General features: G+C 33.8%; 1 protein-coding gene across 1 annotated transcript in view; it reads left to right on the forward strand.

Moving 5' to 3' along the window:
- The window catches only part of LOC136834406 (multiple epidermal growth factor-like domains protein 6), a 385,610-nt gene that overhangs the window by 330,693 nt on the left and 37,801 nt on the right, over positions 1-17,116 (forward strand). The window contains 2 exon segments of the mRNA XM_067096968.1: positions 13,042-13,164; positions 15,436-15,563. Of these exon segments, the coding sequence (XP_066953069.1) occupies positions 13,042-13,164; positions 15,436-15,563 (251 nt within the window).

Here is a 17,116-nt window from a genome sequence, read left to right on the forward strand (position 1 = left end):
GACGGCCAACGTCATCGATACGACTCTTCCGGGCGGGTGGTGAAATCATTTTTATCCGCGACAGCTGTGACAGAATGAGCGTTGTATAACTCTTGTAAGTTCCGCTTTCGTCTCTGTTACGGCGTTCTTTCTATGAGATTGGCATTTGTTGATTTGTTGAATATGATGTGAATACAGAAAATAATGCCAGAGATTGTAGTCGCCTTTTTTATGTTTTGAAAGTGAAAATGGAAAAAATATGAAAATAAACATTAAATACTTATGTAAATGGACATGTAATTATACTAATGATATTCACTTCCGATTTAACGTTTGTCTACCGAAGCGCCTACACAGTGTAGCCTAATTGAATAAGGTGGAATTGTTTAAGTGCTTCTGTAGCTGTTTTAAAATATTAGATACTCAAACCGAGCGGCCTTGACTGAATCAGTCTTCAACACGCAAATCATGTGCGTTTAGTTTTTGTGTGTTCGGAGTCTCCCTTAATAAAATTCAAATGTTGATCGCTTGTTAAGAAACTGACTGACGCCTCTTCATTTATATTCAAAGAGTTTCCACACCTAGAGTGATACCAGTCGTCGAGTACTCGATTACTCGCGGAAGCGAAGGGACCTATGGCCAAAAGAATTGACCGCAACCCTTGCCTCAAGATTTCGATGGTTATAAAGTGTCAGATCTGATAAGTCATAAGTCAACAGCAGCGTATATCAGTCCCAGCCGATGCCGCCAAGTCGAATATATCACTCAGTCTCAGCGGACAGGAAAACAATCAGAATCGAAATGTGTTTAGGGTGGACGCGGTGATGCTCTTTATAAAATGGTGATGGGTCATAGGGCTATTGAATAAAACATGTAGCTTACAAGGAGATTTTATGATTAGGGTGGTTAAACGTACATGTAAGCTTTTTTCTTTGAAGCTAGGCTTTTTTTCCTATCTCATTTGCTAGGGTTAATGTACTCTAGCACAACTATCCTTTAAATTTTGGTTTATTAGGCATAGGCAGTTCTTCATAATTCTTGATTTTTTTTCTTGTCTGGCAAACGAGTCCTTCTTAAGTAGTGGTCTTTTTTTTAGTTGATATTTTTTATACCATTAATTTTTAGGAATGATTGTGAGGTGAGAAGGTTACAAACATTATAAGGACATAAGTCATTTCCGTAAACTTATATGGATTGATTAGAAATGATCATAATTCTTTTAATTCATATTACACGAAAACATGGTGAGGCAGATATACCCCCTAGAACCCAGTAAGACTAGGCGCTATGTCTTGATATTTTATGGCGCAAGAGAACTAAGTAGTACTTTATTTCTTTGGCAAAGGAATATCATCACGGGACATAGAGCAGCTCTAACATATAGGTAGCGATGGCGCGAAGATTCGAAATTTATTCGTGCCTTAGTTGGAAAACTAATGAAGACTCAGATTCTATCTAAAATAGACCTTGCGTACATGGACCGCGCTCATAACTCTCTCATGTACCCGCAAAATCTATTATTTGTTCTGTGCTTTGGGAAACAACACTAATAATCCGGTCTCTCTTATTTTTATAACTCGGATATGATGATAGTTTTCGTGGTAACACTTCAGAATTTTCTTATATCTTGGAGGAGATGGCTTGTGATAGATATGCAACCCTTCTGTATATACATAAAAAGGCCTGTTTTCCTCCGTATGCCTTGTAAAATCGCTTTTGATAAAAGTGCACATTGTTTGTTTTATGAATGGAATTTTATTTTTTCCTGTCAGGCTAAAATTTAGCTCCATGATTTACCAGTATCACTGACGTCGACGCGTAGCCATTGCATGTTCATTTGAGATAACGGCTCGACGTCCATGAAATTGTCTTAAAAAAAAGAGAGAGAGAAAAAAACAAAAGTTTCATTGTTTCATTTTCAATTGTTAGGCGGAGGGTTGATGGGGGATAGCTGTCAACCTTTTATGGAGGAGATGCTGTTTATGATAGCAGCAAATTAAAACTTTTTCCGTTTTTGTTTTTTTTCCGTCTTCGTATTGTCTGCTTTTTTTTTTTTTTTGATAGGGTTTTCCATTTGTTACAGACGAGATCGCAGCTTAGCTTCGGAAAAACACTGATATGTTGCAGACGAAATTAAAATGAAAATCACTTGATAGAAATGTTTTGGATGATTGTGAATTTGATGTTAATTTTTAGATGTTATATATATATATATATATATATATATATATATATATATATATATATATATATATATATATATATATATATATATATATATATATATATATATATATATATGTATATATATGTATAATATATATATACTATATATATTATATATAGTATATATATTATACATATATATTTGTGTATATATATACAAATTATATATATATATATATATATATGTATATATATATGTATATATTATATATATATATATATATATATTTGTGTATATACATACAAATTATATATATATATATATATATATTGTATATATATATACACATATATATATATACATATATATTTAAAACCGAAGTATTTCAGCCGTAGCACTAAATGCCATTAAAACACCACGGACCGTCAAACTAGAACTTGAGAGTCTCCGAGACATTTCTGCCAGTCAGTTTCTCTGTTTGTTCTGTGTCAGGATTCTCTGACGTCCGGTTTGGTCCACTGGTAACGTCAGTGTGTTTATAAGGGAAGCGGGTCCCTGCATATTTGCATTTGGGCGTCTGTACAAGACCTGTTATTGCATATGCATAAGGAAGGTGAAGGCACTCTTACAGTGTATATACTTGTTTGTAGAAGTTTACCAGCGTATTTTAGAAGCATCTATCTCTGGAAGTCTTGAGGGACGATTAATTCAGGTGTGTCTTTCTCAGGTTTCGCCTTCTAGAGTTGCTTGTCGTCTGAACTGGAATTTATATGTGAGTCGTTGACACAGCTTTTAGAATCAGATGCCTCCGTTTATTATTACTGCTGCATTCATTTTGGCTGTAGCTTGATCTTTTCCCACAAAGACTTCTCTCTCTCTCTCTCTCTCTCTCTCTCTCATTTTTCTTCTCTATTTTTACAGAAACTGATCATGTAAAAACACATATTCATTCTTTTTATCCTTTAGACTATTTGATGAATTTTGATAAAATTGACATCAATAGGCAGTTTTAGAAACCACTTTTCAGTTCCTGTTTTCCAAATTTTTCCAAAATGCAAATAACATTTATTTGTGAACTACATAGAGAGATATTCTATTATAAAATATAAGTATCATGACAAATGCATTTTTTTTAAATCAGTTATTTTACAATTAGTTTACCAAATGTATTTCAGTCAATTCGTCCTTTATTTGTTTTTTTTTTTTATACTTTTATGTGTATTTTTTTCTCTGGTCGTCCCTCAAATTATATGTCATGTCTCCCTCGTTACCAAAACTTGTCAGTTGTCCGAAAGATTTGTCAAAATTGTTTGCTGCCCTATAAATTTTAATGCTGTTTAGTCTTCAACACTAAATGAGACTTGAAATTCCTATAAAACATTCACATTCCTATAATCGTTTGTTGAATGAAGATATGAGATTATTATTATTATTATTATTATTATTATTATTATTATTATTATTATTATTATTGTTATTATTATTATTATTATAAATGAGGATAAGTGAAAAAATATTTGTGTAATAATCATTGATAAATTGGTAGAACTACTCTTTATAGAATGTGATGTTCTTCTGAGTCTTTAATGTTATTATCATTATTATTATCACATAATAATTAATATCCTGCTACACAACATACAATTGAAACTCTTAGCTGAATCCATAGACCATTAAGAAGAGTCATGGGGTCAAAGCCCCCCGCCATGTAACGGCTCCTTCAAGCGTTCAGGTACCAGGCAGTTACGGCCAAGTTAAAGTACGTAATATAACGTCGGACAAGCCACCTGGGTGTCTCAAAAAATTTACTGTCCATTTATATTACGGGTGAATGGGTCGTTATGCCTCTTAGCATTTACGGTCCCTTGAACAGGTATAGACGCTGAAGTCGTTCTACAACTTGACAGAAATGATGATTGGAAGTTACATAAGATGAAGTGATATTGTTTCTTTATACAAGTACGTTCTCCAGTTGAAAAGGATTTTGAATGCAGGTAAACAGGTTTTTGCGAGCTGTAGGTTCCTTTCGTATACAGTTCGTAAGAACAATACACTTAGTGTATGGTAACACATTCTGTTGTGTTTTGTGTTAATATGTGTATTTGGGTGTTTATTTTGCGTGTGGTGTATGTATACACACACACAAACACCCAAAGAAAATTTGAGCTGTGGCGCCAAACCGCCAGATTTAATCAGGCAAAGGGCGTCGCCGCTGCCCCGGCAGGAAATGGGCCAACCTTTTCACCCCTCCATCCATCCCCCAATCGTTGTTTACTTTGGGAAAGGGGGAGGGGGGAATGGAAAGCCACCATCCACAACAAACCTCGCCCCCCCCATCTCCCGCTTCGCTTTACATCCCATTTAAATCTTGTCGGCGTATCTGGCAATTCTCCTTCGGCGAGTAGCAGTAGGGAGAAATATTCAATGCGAAAGATAAATGTGAAAAGAGATTGTTCTCTTTGTCGTGTTACGCCTTAGTAAGTGGGTCCTGTGTATACAGTTTTATTATAGGCGTGGCTTCGCATGCATAGTAAGATGGTGGTTTTGATGTGATTAAAGAACTATAGTTGAACAGAAAGAACGATAACAAAGGAAAGTAGGAACAAATTTGTTCTTCCATTTTCTTGTTGTCAGGTAGACAGAGATGGGTCAATAGATGGGTAAGTGAGATAAGTATATAGTTGAAATGTATGACTGAAGCTTTTATGTGCTTGCTAGTTTGTACGTTAATCTAAAGATTATACAGTGAATTGGTCAGCAGAGTGATCTTTTTCTAAGGATTTTAAGAATACGAATGGATGAGCAAGGAGAAAGACAGACAAATTTATGCAAATAGAAAAAGTCAAAGTTCGGTAACTGCTTATCTTGCCTTTAGTTTATATTTGCCGAACGCATCCTTCCTCGCGAAGCCCTTTTTTTTATGTTCTACATTCCACGAATAATGGTGCGTATCGACCCTGTTCGCGTTTTCCATTAGCATTTTTAAATGGGCTTGGAAAAAAAAAAATATCATCCCCCGGCTGGAGAGATAACTAGAAAATGAGGCAGAACCACCATGGCCAAAGGATTATTGCTACTGTGACGCATTTCGCAAGGGAATGTGAGCTTAATGACACGTGCGTATTAGGCGTAAGATGGCGTGCCTCTCCTGTCATGCCATAACAGCATACCTGAATGTGAACCTATACGTTTTGTTTGCGTCAGCACATCGTTCCAGACACACCTCCAGCTCACCTTAGGTTTGCAAGAGGCGCCAACGAGGTGGGAGGATGGAAGATGCTGACTCAGCGTGTATTTATCTCTCTCTCTCTCTCTCTCTCTCTCAAGTTGTCTTTTAAACAGATTATTAATAGGAGGAGGTCATCATTTATATAGTTTATATTCGTGCTATATGCATTTTTTAAGCACTTTACCTAACAAAATTATAATTGTATTTGTTCAGTATTCATGGTTAATGAACATTGTTATTAGTATGTTTTTTTCTTTTAATATTTACTTCTGTGTAAATTCATGTAGTCTGTACGTTAGGACAGATGAGTTTAGGGTAGGATATGACTGGTTAGAAAGACAAGAAAATACACAGAAGGTGGAAGGTCACACTCGCCCGTGTGTCATTCGATTCACGGTACATAAACATTTTCCGAAAAAGGAAAAGAAATCGAATCTTAATTAATGATTCACATACAAATGGTCAAGTTTCATATCTGAAAATGATGATTGTTTAGGAAATCAGTATTGCATTCTCTATAATACTACATTAATCATTAGAACTTGCATGAGAAAACGAGTCGTCTTCGTGATATACGTGTTGCTTCACCTGTAGATAATCAGATGGTTGAATAGTTGAATATCAAACCTTACAGTTTTTTTTTCCTACGAAGCGGAGTCCGAGTTGCGTTGTAGGTAACTTGCCTCCTACAAAAACAGATCATCTTAGGAATTGCTTGTCTGATGGATTGCACCTCAGGAGTAGTAGAATAGTGTTTTTTTTTTTTTTTTTAAATGGATGATTAGCGTTTTATGTTTTGAAAGAATTTTGCGACGTTTGTCATTCCTTGAAAGTTACGGATTTCCTTTTCACTTAGTCTTTTATTTACAAATTTTCATAACTTTTTTTTTTTTGCCGAAGACGTGCCTGGCCGTAGAAGTGGTAGATATTTATACTTAGATTGTAATAATACTTCATGTAACTTCATTTTTCGGAAATTTTTTTTTTTATGAAATTAGTATAGTGGTTAGCGCCATTCAGTTGTCGCGGGTTCGCGTCTCCCCGAGTGCAATGAAAAATCACTAGCTCTGTATCATGATCAGTTACTGCTGCAGTCTGGGGTCTGCGGTGGGAGGTTGAAACCAACATTCTTTGGAAGCTCGAATTTCAAGTCAATGGCCCCGGTGTGCTTGTTCCATGTGAATAAGTTTCATATACTGAAATAATAATAAATAATGATAGTAGAAAGAAACGTTGTTTTCATTACTGACTTGACAACTTAGCATTGAAACGCACATAACACTAATACACAACTCCATCATTTTTCAATTCGGAGGTAGTTTTTGAAATGCCTTAAAAAGAAGAGTTTTGATAATTCATGAAAGCATTTTTTCGAAGAGGAAGTAAGCTTTTAAGCTTTCATGTTAAGATAAAAAAAAAACTCATTTTACAATTGGAGTGACACATGTGTTTGTAATATGTGCTAGTTGAAAGGTGCTTTTTCAATGGTGCAAACTAAATGTCATAACCCTGAAAATCTTTTTCGGCTGAAAATCGAATGAGTTTTATTATGTTTTTGAGTCATAATAATGGTAAGTTAAAACGCCTACCCCTTTTTATTCATACATTTTTGTAGAATGTTTTACTAAACAACCCAAACATATTCGGGTTGCTAGAGGAGGAGGTTATATTGCATAATATAATTCGACCCCTGTAACTTGGTATAAAAAAGAAATTGTTTATGTACATATTTTCAGTTTTTTAACTTTTACTTGGTGTATGGTCTTTCACTTTTTATTGCCATTTTTTCTTAAAGGGTCACCGGATTGATAGTTAATGATGCAAATGTAAGTACATAAAACACAGCACGCGATTCCTTAATGCAAATTCCACAGGTAGCCACGAAGTTGTATTCTCCATTCATCATTCCAGAGAGTGGCACGGTCCATTCACGTCGCCTATTTATGACCTCTCTCTCTCTCTCTCTCTCTCTCTCTTCCCCTTTTCCCACCTCGGTCTCTTCCCCGACTCCCTCCTCACCGCTTTCTAAATCGCCGGCGACAGGTCATTAGCTAAACACTAAAACTGTCATGACTCTGTTCGGGTTGACAAACAGCTTCAGCCGTGCTTTTCCAAGGCGTCTTTCTGCGCGCTATGGCAACGTTCGGCGTCCGTCCGACGTTTTCTTGTCTTGTTTTTATTTTTTTCTTTATTTTCCCCCTTCTTCCTTTGAAAGCAGCTTGCCCAAAGACAACAGGGCTTCGTTGACCTTTGCCTCTTGTTGACTCCCACCTAAAATCTCACTCTTTGAAGCTTCTCTGACACTTCTTTTGTAGCCTTTTCTCCTTCTTTTTTCAAGGCCTGTAGGTATGCCAGAACAGATGCCACTTTAATGAGTTGAATGACTTGGTAATTTGAAACTGAGTGCCTCACATGCATACCGTGTATCACACGCACACAGACACAACTGACACAGACGTACATACACTCATACACACTAACACACACATATATATATACATATATTATAAATGTAAAAGTATTATATATGTAAATTTATATATAAATTCATACATACTCGTATAAGTATTATATATATATATATATATATATATATATATATATATATATATATATATATATATATATATATAAATATATATATAATATGAAAATCAGGTGACATCTTCATTGAAAGTTACATAACACATTCGCTAGTAAGAATACATGACTATGTAGGTCACGAGGTCAGCATTTATGGTCTCGGATCCCAGTGGAAATGTGAGGGTTTGAGGAGGTTGATGTGAAATGGGGGGAATGTTAATACAATCGAAGGGGAAGAATGCAGGAGGTAGGAAGGGAAATGGTGGCGGGAAATATACGTCGTTGGAGGTGTATATTTAGAGGCCGGCGTTTTCAATCAGACATTGTTTTTTTGTGACGTTGTTTACGTTGACTTTTGCATAATTTATTTTTTTTGTTTCATTTTGAAGGTAATTCAGGAATTATACGTCTAACGTTCATCATTTACATTGTTTATGTAAATAGTTTTTCGCTGTTGCCCTTTCTGACTGTTTTAGCGTCTCTACCTTTAAGAAGACGATATATCGCTTCCTTTTTCGGTTTAGTCACAGTCTTCCGTTTTTTTTTTTTTTTTTTTCATTTGCTTGTTTTCTTCGGGCATTCGGTTTCCCGTTTCATCTGCCAGCAACCTCATCCCCATCTGAAGTAAAAAAAAAAAATACATAAACAAAATGAGACTTTGAATGCTAATACTTTCTGGAGTCACGCTTTTGAAGGGAAAGGATATAAGAATAATATATATATATATATATATATATATATATATATATATATATATATATATATATATATATATATATATATATATATATATATATATATATATATATATATATATATATATATATATATATATATATATATATATAATATTCATGAAGTTTCTTGTAATATTAATCTGGTAAGAGGGTTGAAGGGTTATATTTTGGTGAAGAAAGTTATCTCTTTCATCCAGAAAGGAATTGTCGGAATCATTGATATTAATAGAATCATTTATTTGAAACTACAGGATTATTTTTTTTCAGGGGGATTTGTAATAAGATACTTATTTTTAGATTTGATGCTTCAAAAAGAAATAATGAAATTTTGAAAACGTCAGCGTCGGTGGGATTTTAAACTGATTGTTCTTTTTGCCTTACAGTCAACAAAAAACCTGCGCTATTTTAAAGAGGATGCACACGCATCTGTTACAAAATTGCATTTACCTTTTATGTAGAGCAGTATTCATTACTCCATCATGAACTATAAGTAATGCATGAAATTTTAAGTACTGATATGTGTACTCTGCTCATATATTTAAAAGCATACAAACATTGTCGTTTAAGATAAATTTGTGGAACATATTTCTTCACCGTATATTTTTGATATGTTCATTTTGTCATATTAAAGAAGTTTTTTTATAAGTTTATGATACCTGCAACTTTTGGAATAAGTTTCTTTTCATTAGCAATTCGAGATTCTCTGTTGCGTGACGCAGTATACAACAATCAGTCCTCCAGTTATATATGTATAGGGATGCATCAAAATTCATTGGAGTGTTATTGACGTGGTTCCTTCAGTTCCCTTCATTTGTTCATGGGTTATAAATACTTTGTATATATTAAACAAACACATACTTAAATCTGTAGTTCGATCCCGGTTTGTCTCTCATCAGTCTACCGGTTATGAATGGGTACCTGATCCAGATTACGTCGAGACACTGCATCTGGCTTGCAACTTCATCCCTCGAAATTTACTCAGACCTTGAAGATTTTACTCTTCTGGCGCCACTCCTTTAGAGAAGAAAAAAGAAATAGGGTGAAAAAATGTATGTACGTATGTATGTATGTATGTATGTATATATGTGTTATCCCCTCCATGGGAAAAAATGGACGGGAGACTATGGACAGAAGCACAGAAGATGTGTAAATGAAAAATGAGACCCTGAACTACTCCTTTCTAGTAAAGATTTTTCGAAGAGAAATTTTAGGTTACGTTTAGAATCATGTAATATTATATTAAAAAAAATAAGAACATTTGGTTACTTCCATTACTCGGACGCTCTCTGTACTGTCTTTAGCATACATTGGAATACCTTATACCAGAGTTTTCATCCAATAAATATGATAATGTTAGACTAAGCTTGCTTTATCTTAATCGATGATCGTCTGGGTGTAAGTGGCCATGATTTAACTGGAATTTTGCATATATCTTTTTAGTTATCCATTTTTCTTCACCAAATAATCCTGCCTAGATACTCATTGCTATTATAATGGAACTTACCTGTTAAACCCATCATCGTAAGAAGGTTGCTTATTTGGCAAGATGCATTATCGTGATAGCCAGCTACAGGAAAATAATATTTGTTATTGGTAATTGAAAGTATTCAGGGATCAGTTCTTGTAGATGACATGGTATGCTGCGTGTATGTATGTATGTATTTATGTATGAATATATATACACATACATACATACATACATACATACATACATACATACATACATACATACATACATACATACATACATACACACACACACACACACACACACACACACACACACACACACATATATATATATATATATATATATATATATATATATATATATATATATATATATATATATATATATATACACACATGTGATTGTGTGTGTGCGTCTGCATTTACATCCGGTAGTCAGAAGATTTTCATCCTCCTGAAAATAGCAGATTGTTCACGTCTTAAAGTTAGTCACATAGATGCGAAAGGAAAAAGGAAAAGAAATCAAATTGCAGAGGGACTTTTGATATCAGGTGATAGCGTGGGTTAGTACATGTGGTTAAAAATGTATTTAACGATGGTAAAATGTGTGATATATTCAGTTTTCTTCTAGAAACGTAACTAAAACCGGTCATTCACAAAATGTCATCCTATGATAACCCACATGTCCTTCCTGATATCCTTTCTGTTACATGCAATTACCCAAAGGTCAGTTGTTGTAGTCGCTATTCCCTCTACCTATATTATTAGGTTTGATTTTTTATTCAAGTTTGTGCGTTTATTTTACGTCTTGCAATTTTTTTAATAAGTACATTTTTTATGGTACAAAAATTATAAGATAACTAGGTCAGTAGTAGAGCAGTAATTTTTTCACTTGTTTAGTGTTATATCTCGGAAATCTGCCACCAAGAATTGCGTTATTATCCACATCTTCGAATCTTTACTTTTTTATGCAAAGTGTGTCATAACTTTCATTCTGTAGATCGCATAAATTTAACCAAAATCTGATCTTTTTCTTAAATACCGGTTTTACTCCTTGCTGCGGTGCTGCGGATGTAACAAGATGATCTTTACAGATAACAGCTAATTGCGCAAGCTGTCGTTAATTAAATCCTAATATACCTCGCCCATTTTTATCTCATTATTCCTAATATGAACATGCTCATAATTGGTGGTTATCGGATGAAACCATGACTTGATAAACTTCGAATCATTTGGCATAATTAAATATTGGTAATCACCAACTTGCCCTTTGCTCTCTCGATTACCATAATTATAAAATATGTGCAGTTTAGTTGTCGAATATAATCATGATGTAGAAATTTGTATAGAATAAATTGAAACATGTTCATGGATCTTGGATGATTTTAGACGAAAGCCTCTTATGTTGTAAAATGATGACCTCTAATAAACATACAAGTATAGATATGAAGAAGCATAGATTTTGAGAAAAGGCTTCCTTCCTGAATTCATTCAGTGTTTCGTAAAGAAAATTAAATCTTGTAACATGTTTCTTTATACATTATTAATTGTTTTTGAATAAAATTATTAGCTTTTACTGATTTTATATCATCAGAATTCTACTGTCAAAACAGGTAAATCAATCAAATACCATTTTCATGAGACTACCGGATATTTTCACGTTGTTTTGTCTTTTCGTTGGTTGAATGTATTTGAAAGTATGAGTAGATGAAATCAATTTTAGGGAAGACTATCCTTAGATCTGTTAGAATTTGGTTTTCTCTACAAGGATTCAGAATGAGAACTTTATGATTTGCGATCAGTCCGTAATAATTTTGGTATTTCTCACGTGTACTGTGCATTAAAATACGAACGATAGCATAAAGAATTGAAGAATCCTTATTTTTATATAAAATCTGTAACGTATGCGCATAATGTTTTTTAATATTCCCCGAGAAAACCGAAATTTGAATTTAAATAGTATTTTACTTTATCAAATACAGACATTTTGTTTCTTCCTCTAACATATCTTGACAGCCAATGTCCCTCTTGTATTAGTCGGTATTCCATCTTCTGCTACCTCCCAGTGATAGACCACATCCTATTCTTATCCCCCCGCCCTCTCCCAATGCTATATTCCTTCATTTCATTTTGTCCCGGACGTCAAGGGGCATTGTACCCTCGTCTCCCGTAAGCACCCATAGAATATCTCTATGCCTTTTCTTCCGTACGGCTGTCTCATCCATCATCATACGTATGGAGGCTAGGCGCCTAAACCGTCAGGTAATCCGTGATCTCGTGAAATGCAGGTGTGTAATTAACGGTGTTATAAACAGCGCCTTTGCCTCCTATAGAGTTTTTTTTTCTAAGGGTGAAGGAATTTATGTGCCAGTTAACCACAAACGTTTTATATCTCTTTCGTGATAACTAATCGGGCGATCGTCAAGAGTCGAGGTACTGAGCAATCATGAATAGAGTTGTAAAGAGAGGTTATGAAGGTTTTTTTATTATTATCTGCCAGATTGCTCTATGTCTAGGTTCTTCTACGTTCTAGTACTGATAGACGTAAACGACGAAATTGGTTTCAGGTACTGGAGTGTAATCATGAAAATATAGACAGAACAATAAGTGTTTTTTTTTAATAGCAAGAAATCTAAGAACTGTTCCAGTGATGTTGATGACTACAGGAATGATGTTTATGTTAATGCAATTAATGCAATGAATAATTTACTGAAGTTAGTGCTAATGATATATAATATGATTTTATATCATTTTATGCATGAGAAATTGGGCCGTCTACATTTCATCTGTAATTTTAAACTTATTTTTTCATCAAAATAAGAGGATGACGACCACCCGTATTCCAAATCCCATTCCCACATTCCTCTTCATTCCAGACCGTGACGAATGTACGCTGGACAACGGAGGATGCGAACAGAACTGCAAGAACACCGTGGGATCCTACATGTGCTGTTGCCGACCGGGGTTCCGCCTCTTGCCGGACAAAAGATCTTGCCAAGGTACCCAGAGAGAAGAAGAAGAAAAAAAAAACTTTCCTTGCTCGGTGTTCTTGTGTTCTTTCATCAACGGCTGTTCCGACTAATTTGTGACTGATGAACTAATTCCATTATTGTTGCAATAGTGACGATTTTTTTATGTATTTGTATGCATTTAGAATACTATATTACCGGGAAAGGCGGCAACGCATATCGTTGTAAGTGGCGATTGTAACAACACAAGTATTCATAATGATATTTACATGTAGCAGGCCATTAGCATTAAATTCAGGAGAGATAACGATGCTAATTGTACTGAAACAATCATGTGTGTCATGTTATAAGGTCATTGGGTGAGGCGAGACAGAACTTTAGTATCTTTTCTTAAAATATCCGAATGCATAGATTTACAACATCCTTGTTGGTATTTTTTAGTCAGTCAATAGATCACTATAAAGTACAGGTTCGAATAAGATTTTTATATATTTGTTTTTGGGAGGAATTATGTGATATATGTTTTTAGCAACATAAAAACATTAAGAAAATAAAAGAAAATATTTGGACAAAGAATTATAAAAATTAAACGTACTTAGGTTAAAGTACACAGGTATCAAGGCATGACTCTTTGATTTCAAGCAGCATTATTGGTTATAAAAACATTTTAATATGAAAGTTGTGGTTCGATTGCTTTTGTCCGCCTGTAGTGTTAGATTTTCATTGGTATACTATTAGCCTGTAATCTGTTTTGCCTCATAATGTGTACACACACACACACACACACACACATATACTCGTATGTGTGCGTGTCTACACACACACAAGAATAAGGAACACTTTTGGTACATACTGTCTACAATATCAACCAATATGTTAGTTTTAAGTGATAACCAAACAGTAAAATTATGAAGCAGGGAACTAAAAAGTAGGTAACCGTTTTGCATAAAATTTGCTGCCTGCGATTAATGATTTTTATTTATGTAGACATTAGGAAGAGTAGTTACATCAGTTAGGTTAATTATTATTTCACTTCTTAGTCGTAAATGAAAAATAAATGAAAGAAGGAAAAGTCTATATAAATAGACAGAGGAGAGGATATGTAATAGATATAAAATGGATTTCCTGATATAAATGCCAACTTGTGTTTACTCTTTCAGTGTTCACTTTTGCTGTGCCCTTTAGCAATGTTCGCTTTTCAAACTAAGTTGAACAATTATTTTCACCGATCGTTATGCTGCTGTACTAAGTCCTGTTTTCTTCTTTGTGCTTTCATAATATGCTAACATCACTATTCCAATATTTATGTGTGACGTAGGTATTGGGATCATAGTCTAAAAATTTATAGTGTGAAATTGAAAATAATTCTTTGATCTTTAGTGAATGATGCGTCCTTTTTTTAGGCTGTAGTGTTTATATATTTAAGCTCTTTTATACATGTCATGTGTATGTACTAATATAGAGATGCCATTTTCAGTATCTTTAGTGCTTCTGATGTTAAAGTTTCTCAAAGAGTTTATTTTTTGAAATTTGTGTATTAGCAGCCTGAATGAGCGAGACTTTTTTTTTTTCTTAGCAAAAAGTGCAAGTTTTTCAAAAACTGCTAATTGTTTAACCTTGTGTTGTCCTTTGCCGGTTGTTTAGAACTTAAGAAGCATTTGATATAAGTAGTTTCTTATCTTTATTTATTCAGTGTCTGGCAGTCGCTGCTTTCCAACACATGCTTTCCGTAGCTGCTTTTAAAACAGGGGAGAAAATGTCTGTTAAGAGCTTTTTAATATCATTAGGGTAGTCGGTTAAAGGATTTGTCAGGCACATTGGGCTTTCTTAATGAAATTTTGGAAATCTTAAAAAAAGAGGATTTTCGAAATTGAATTTAGATATCAGTTGCTAATTGAATTCCAGATCACATTTTTCACTTTTCATTTACTTGAGAATTTAAAATGTAATTTTCTTTCACAATTTTACTTTCACATTCTTATTTTGAAAAATATGTATTTTTCAAATCTCAGTGTAACAGTGCCTTTATTTTGGCCATGGGTATTTTAAAAACAAATTCATTATTTTGAGGTAATACAAAGGAACCTTTTTTTCTGTAATGTCTGGAATTCAATGCCACGAATCTGATGAATGAAGCCAAAATAACACAAGCACACGCAGTGACTGGAGGCTGCTATTTCTGACGATAGAGATTTTTGGTTTTCCTCCCAAGCATCCATCCATCTTTCCATCCATTCCACATCCGCGACATCCACCAACTCCCGAGCTTTTACTTATATATTTCCCTTGGCATGTTGCTAGACGTGGATGAATGCATCCACCATAATGGCGGCTGTGCTCACGAGTGCGTCAACACCCTCGGTTCTTACTACTGCCGTTGCCTGCGCCACCATCGCCTCCTGCCAAAGTTGGTGACTTGCCTCCAGTGAGTATCCTTAGGTGCTTGCTTGGCTATTGTGGGTGTCCTTCTGCTCTGTGGGTGTTTGGAAGGAAATACAAACAAAACTATAATATATATATATATATATATATATATATATATATATATATATATATATATATATATATACATATAATTAATATATATATATATATATATATATATATATATATATATATATATATATATATATATATATATATATATATATATATATATATATATATATATACCAATTGACCGGCACAAGTCATAAAAGAAGTTGGAACCTAAGTAACGTCCTGGCCTCTCATTTTGAAAGGCCAGGGGTTTGGTCCCTATGTGAGTCAGAAAAAAATATATGTATTTATAAAAAATATATATATATTTATATATTTATATATATATATATATATATATATATATATATATATATATATATATATATATATATATATATATATATATATATATATTAGGTTTCCTCTCCTTTTGCATGGTAGGTTGGTGATACCAAGATCTGCAATTAAATCCATTTGTAGATCTTGGAATATGCCCACTCATACTGCTTGAAAGGTATATAAAAATAAGCACCTTTTACTTAGCTATGAGAATACTTACTTCTTTTTGCCACACTACAGCGATTGGTGTCAGGGGTAGGCTGGTGTAAAATAACTTAAGTGCAAAATATTTTAGGCATTTGAGGTGTCCTGCACTGATTTTTAGGGTGAACTAGCAAGCGCAGTAGTTTGTGATATAAGCTAATCATCTAAAGCATGATATCTGAACTCTCTTTGCTCGTAGAACGAAATATGTAATTCTTGACATAGTCTTAATCCACCTCTTCTGTTACCGTTATAGTTCTCACCAAGTAATTTGTAGGAAGAAAACTTCGTAATATCTTTCCTCTTCTTAAAATTTCCATTCAAGTAACTTTATATTCTTATTTAGAGATAAGTTTCAGTAACCTCAGCCTACCATGACAGTAGCGCTTAGATGTATCAGTACTTCCAGGTGAAGCTGTGCAGTCACAGGTAATGTTATTGTTTTCATATTGATTAACAATGTCTTTTTTAAAAAATATCTAAGTGAATTCATTTATTTTTCGGTTGTGAACAAAGTTGTATTTCTTCTGGTTTCCAGTATTATTTTTTTAAATGGAAAGAAAATATTAGATTTACTTTGAACACTTGAGGATAAGTAGAAATTGTAAAAATAATCAAAGAATTTATTTTTCTTATGTTAACCGATAAGTTGTAGTTAAATATACATAGAGATAAGAGAGGCCACCTCTTTATTATTACAACTGTTCAGGGTAAAATGTAGCAGTGTTTGAGAGACAAATCGGTAGACGTGTAGGAATTTCAAATGTTGAATGATTTTGCCTGAGGTTCTTCTTTTGTCTGCATCATCTTTCACATGAGAAGCTGGCAGCATTTGATTGTTTGTATACTTTTGTAATATTTATTTAAACCTCAAGTGTTCAAACCTAATCTTGATAATTTCTTTCCTTTTAAAAACAAAAAAAAAAATTGCTAAGATAAGGACAGATAGGAATCGTTA

Source organism: Macrobrachium rosenbergii, chromosome 53, assembly GCF_040412425.1.
Source record: "Macrobrachium rosenbergii isolate ZJJX-2024 chromosome 53, ASM4041242v1, whole genome shotgun sequence".
Taxonomy (NCBI): Eukaryota; Metazoa; Arthropoda; class Malacostraca; order Decapoda; family Palaemonidae; genus Macrobrachium; species Macrobrachium rosenbergii.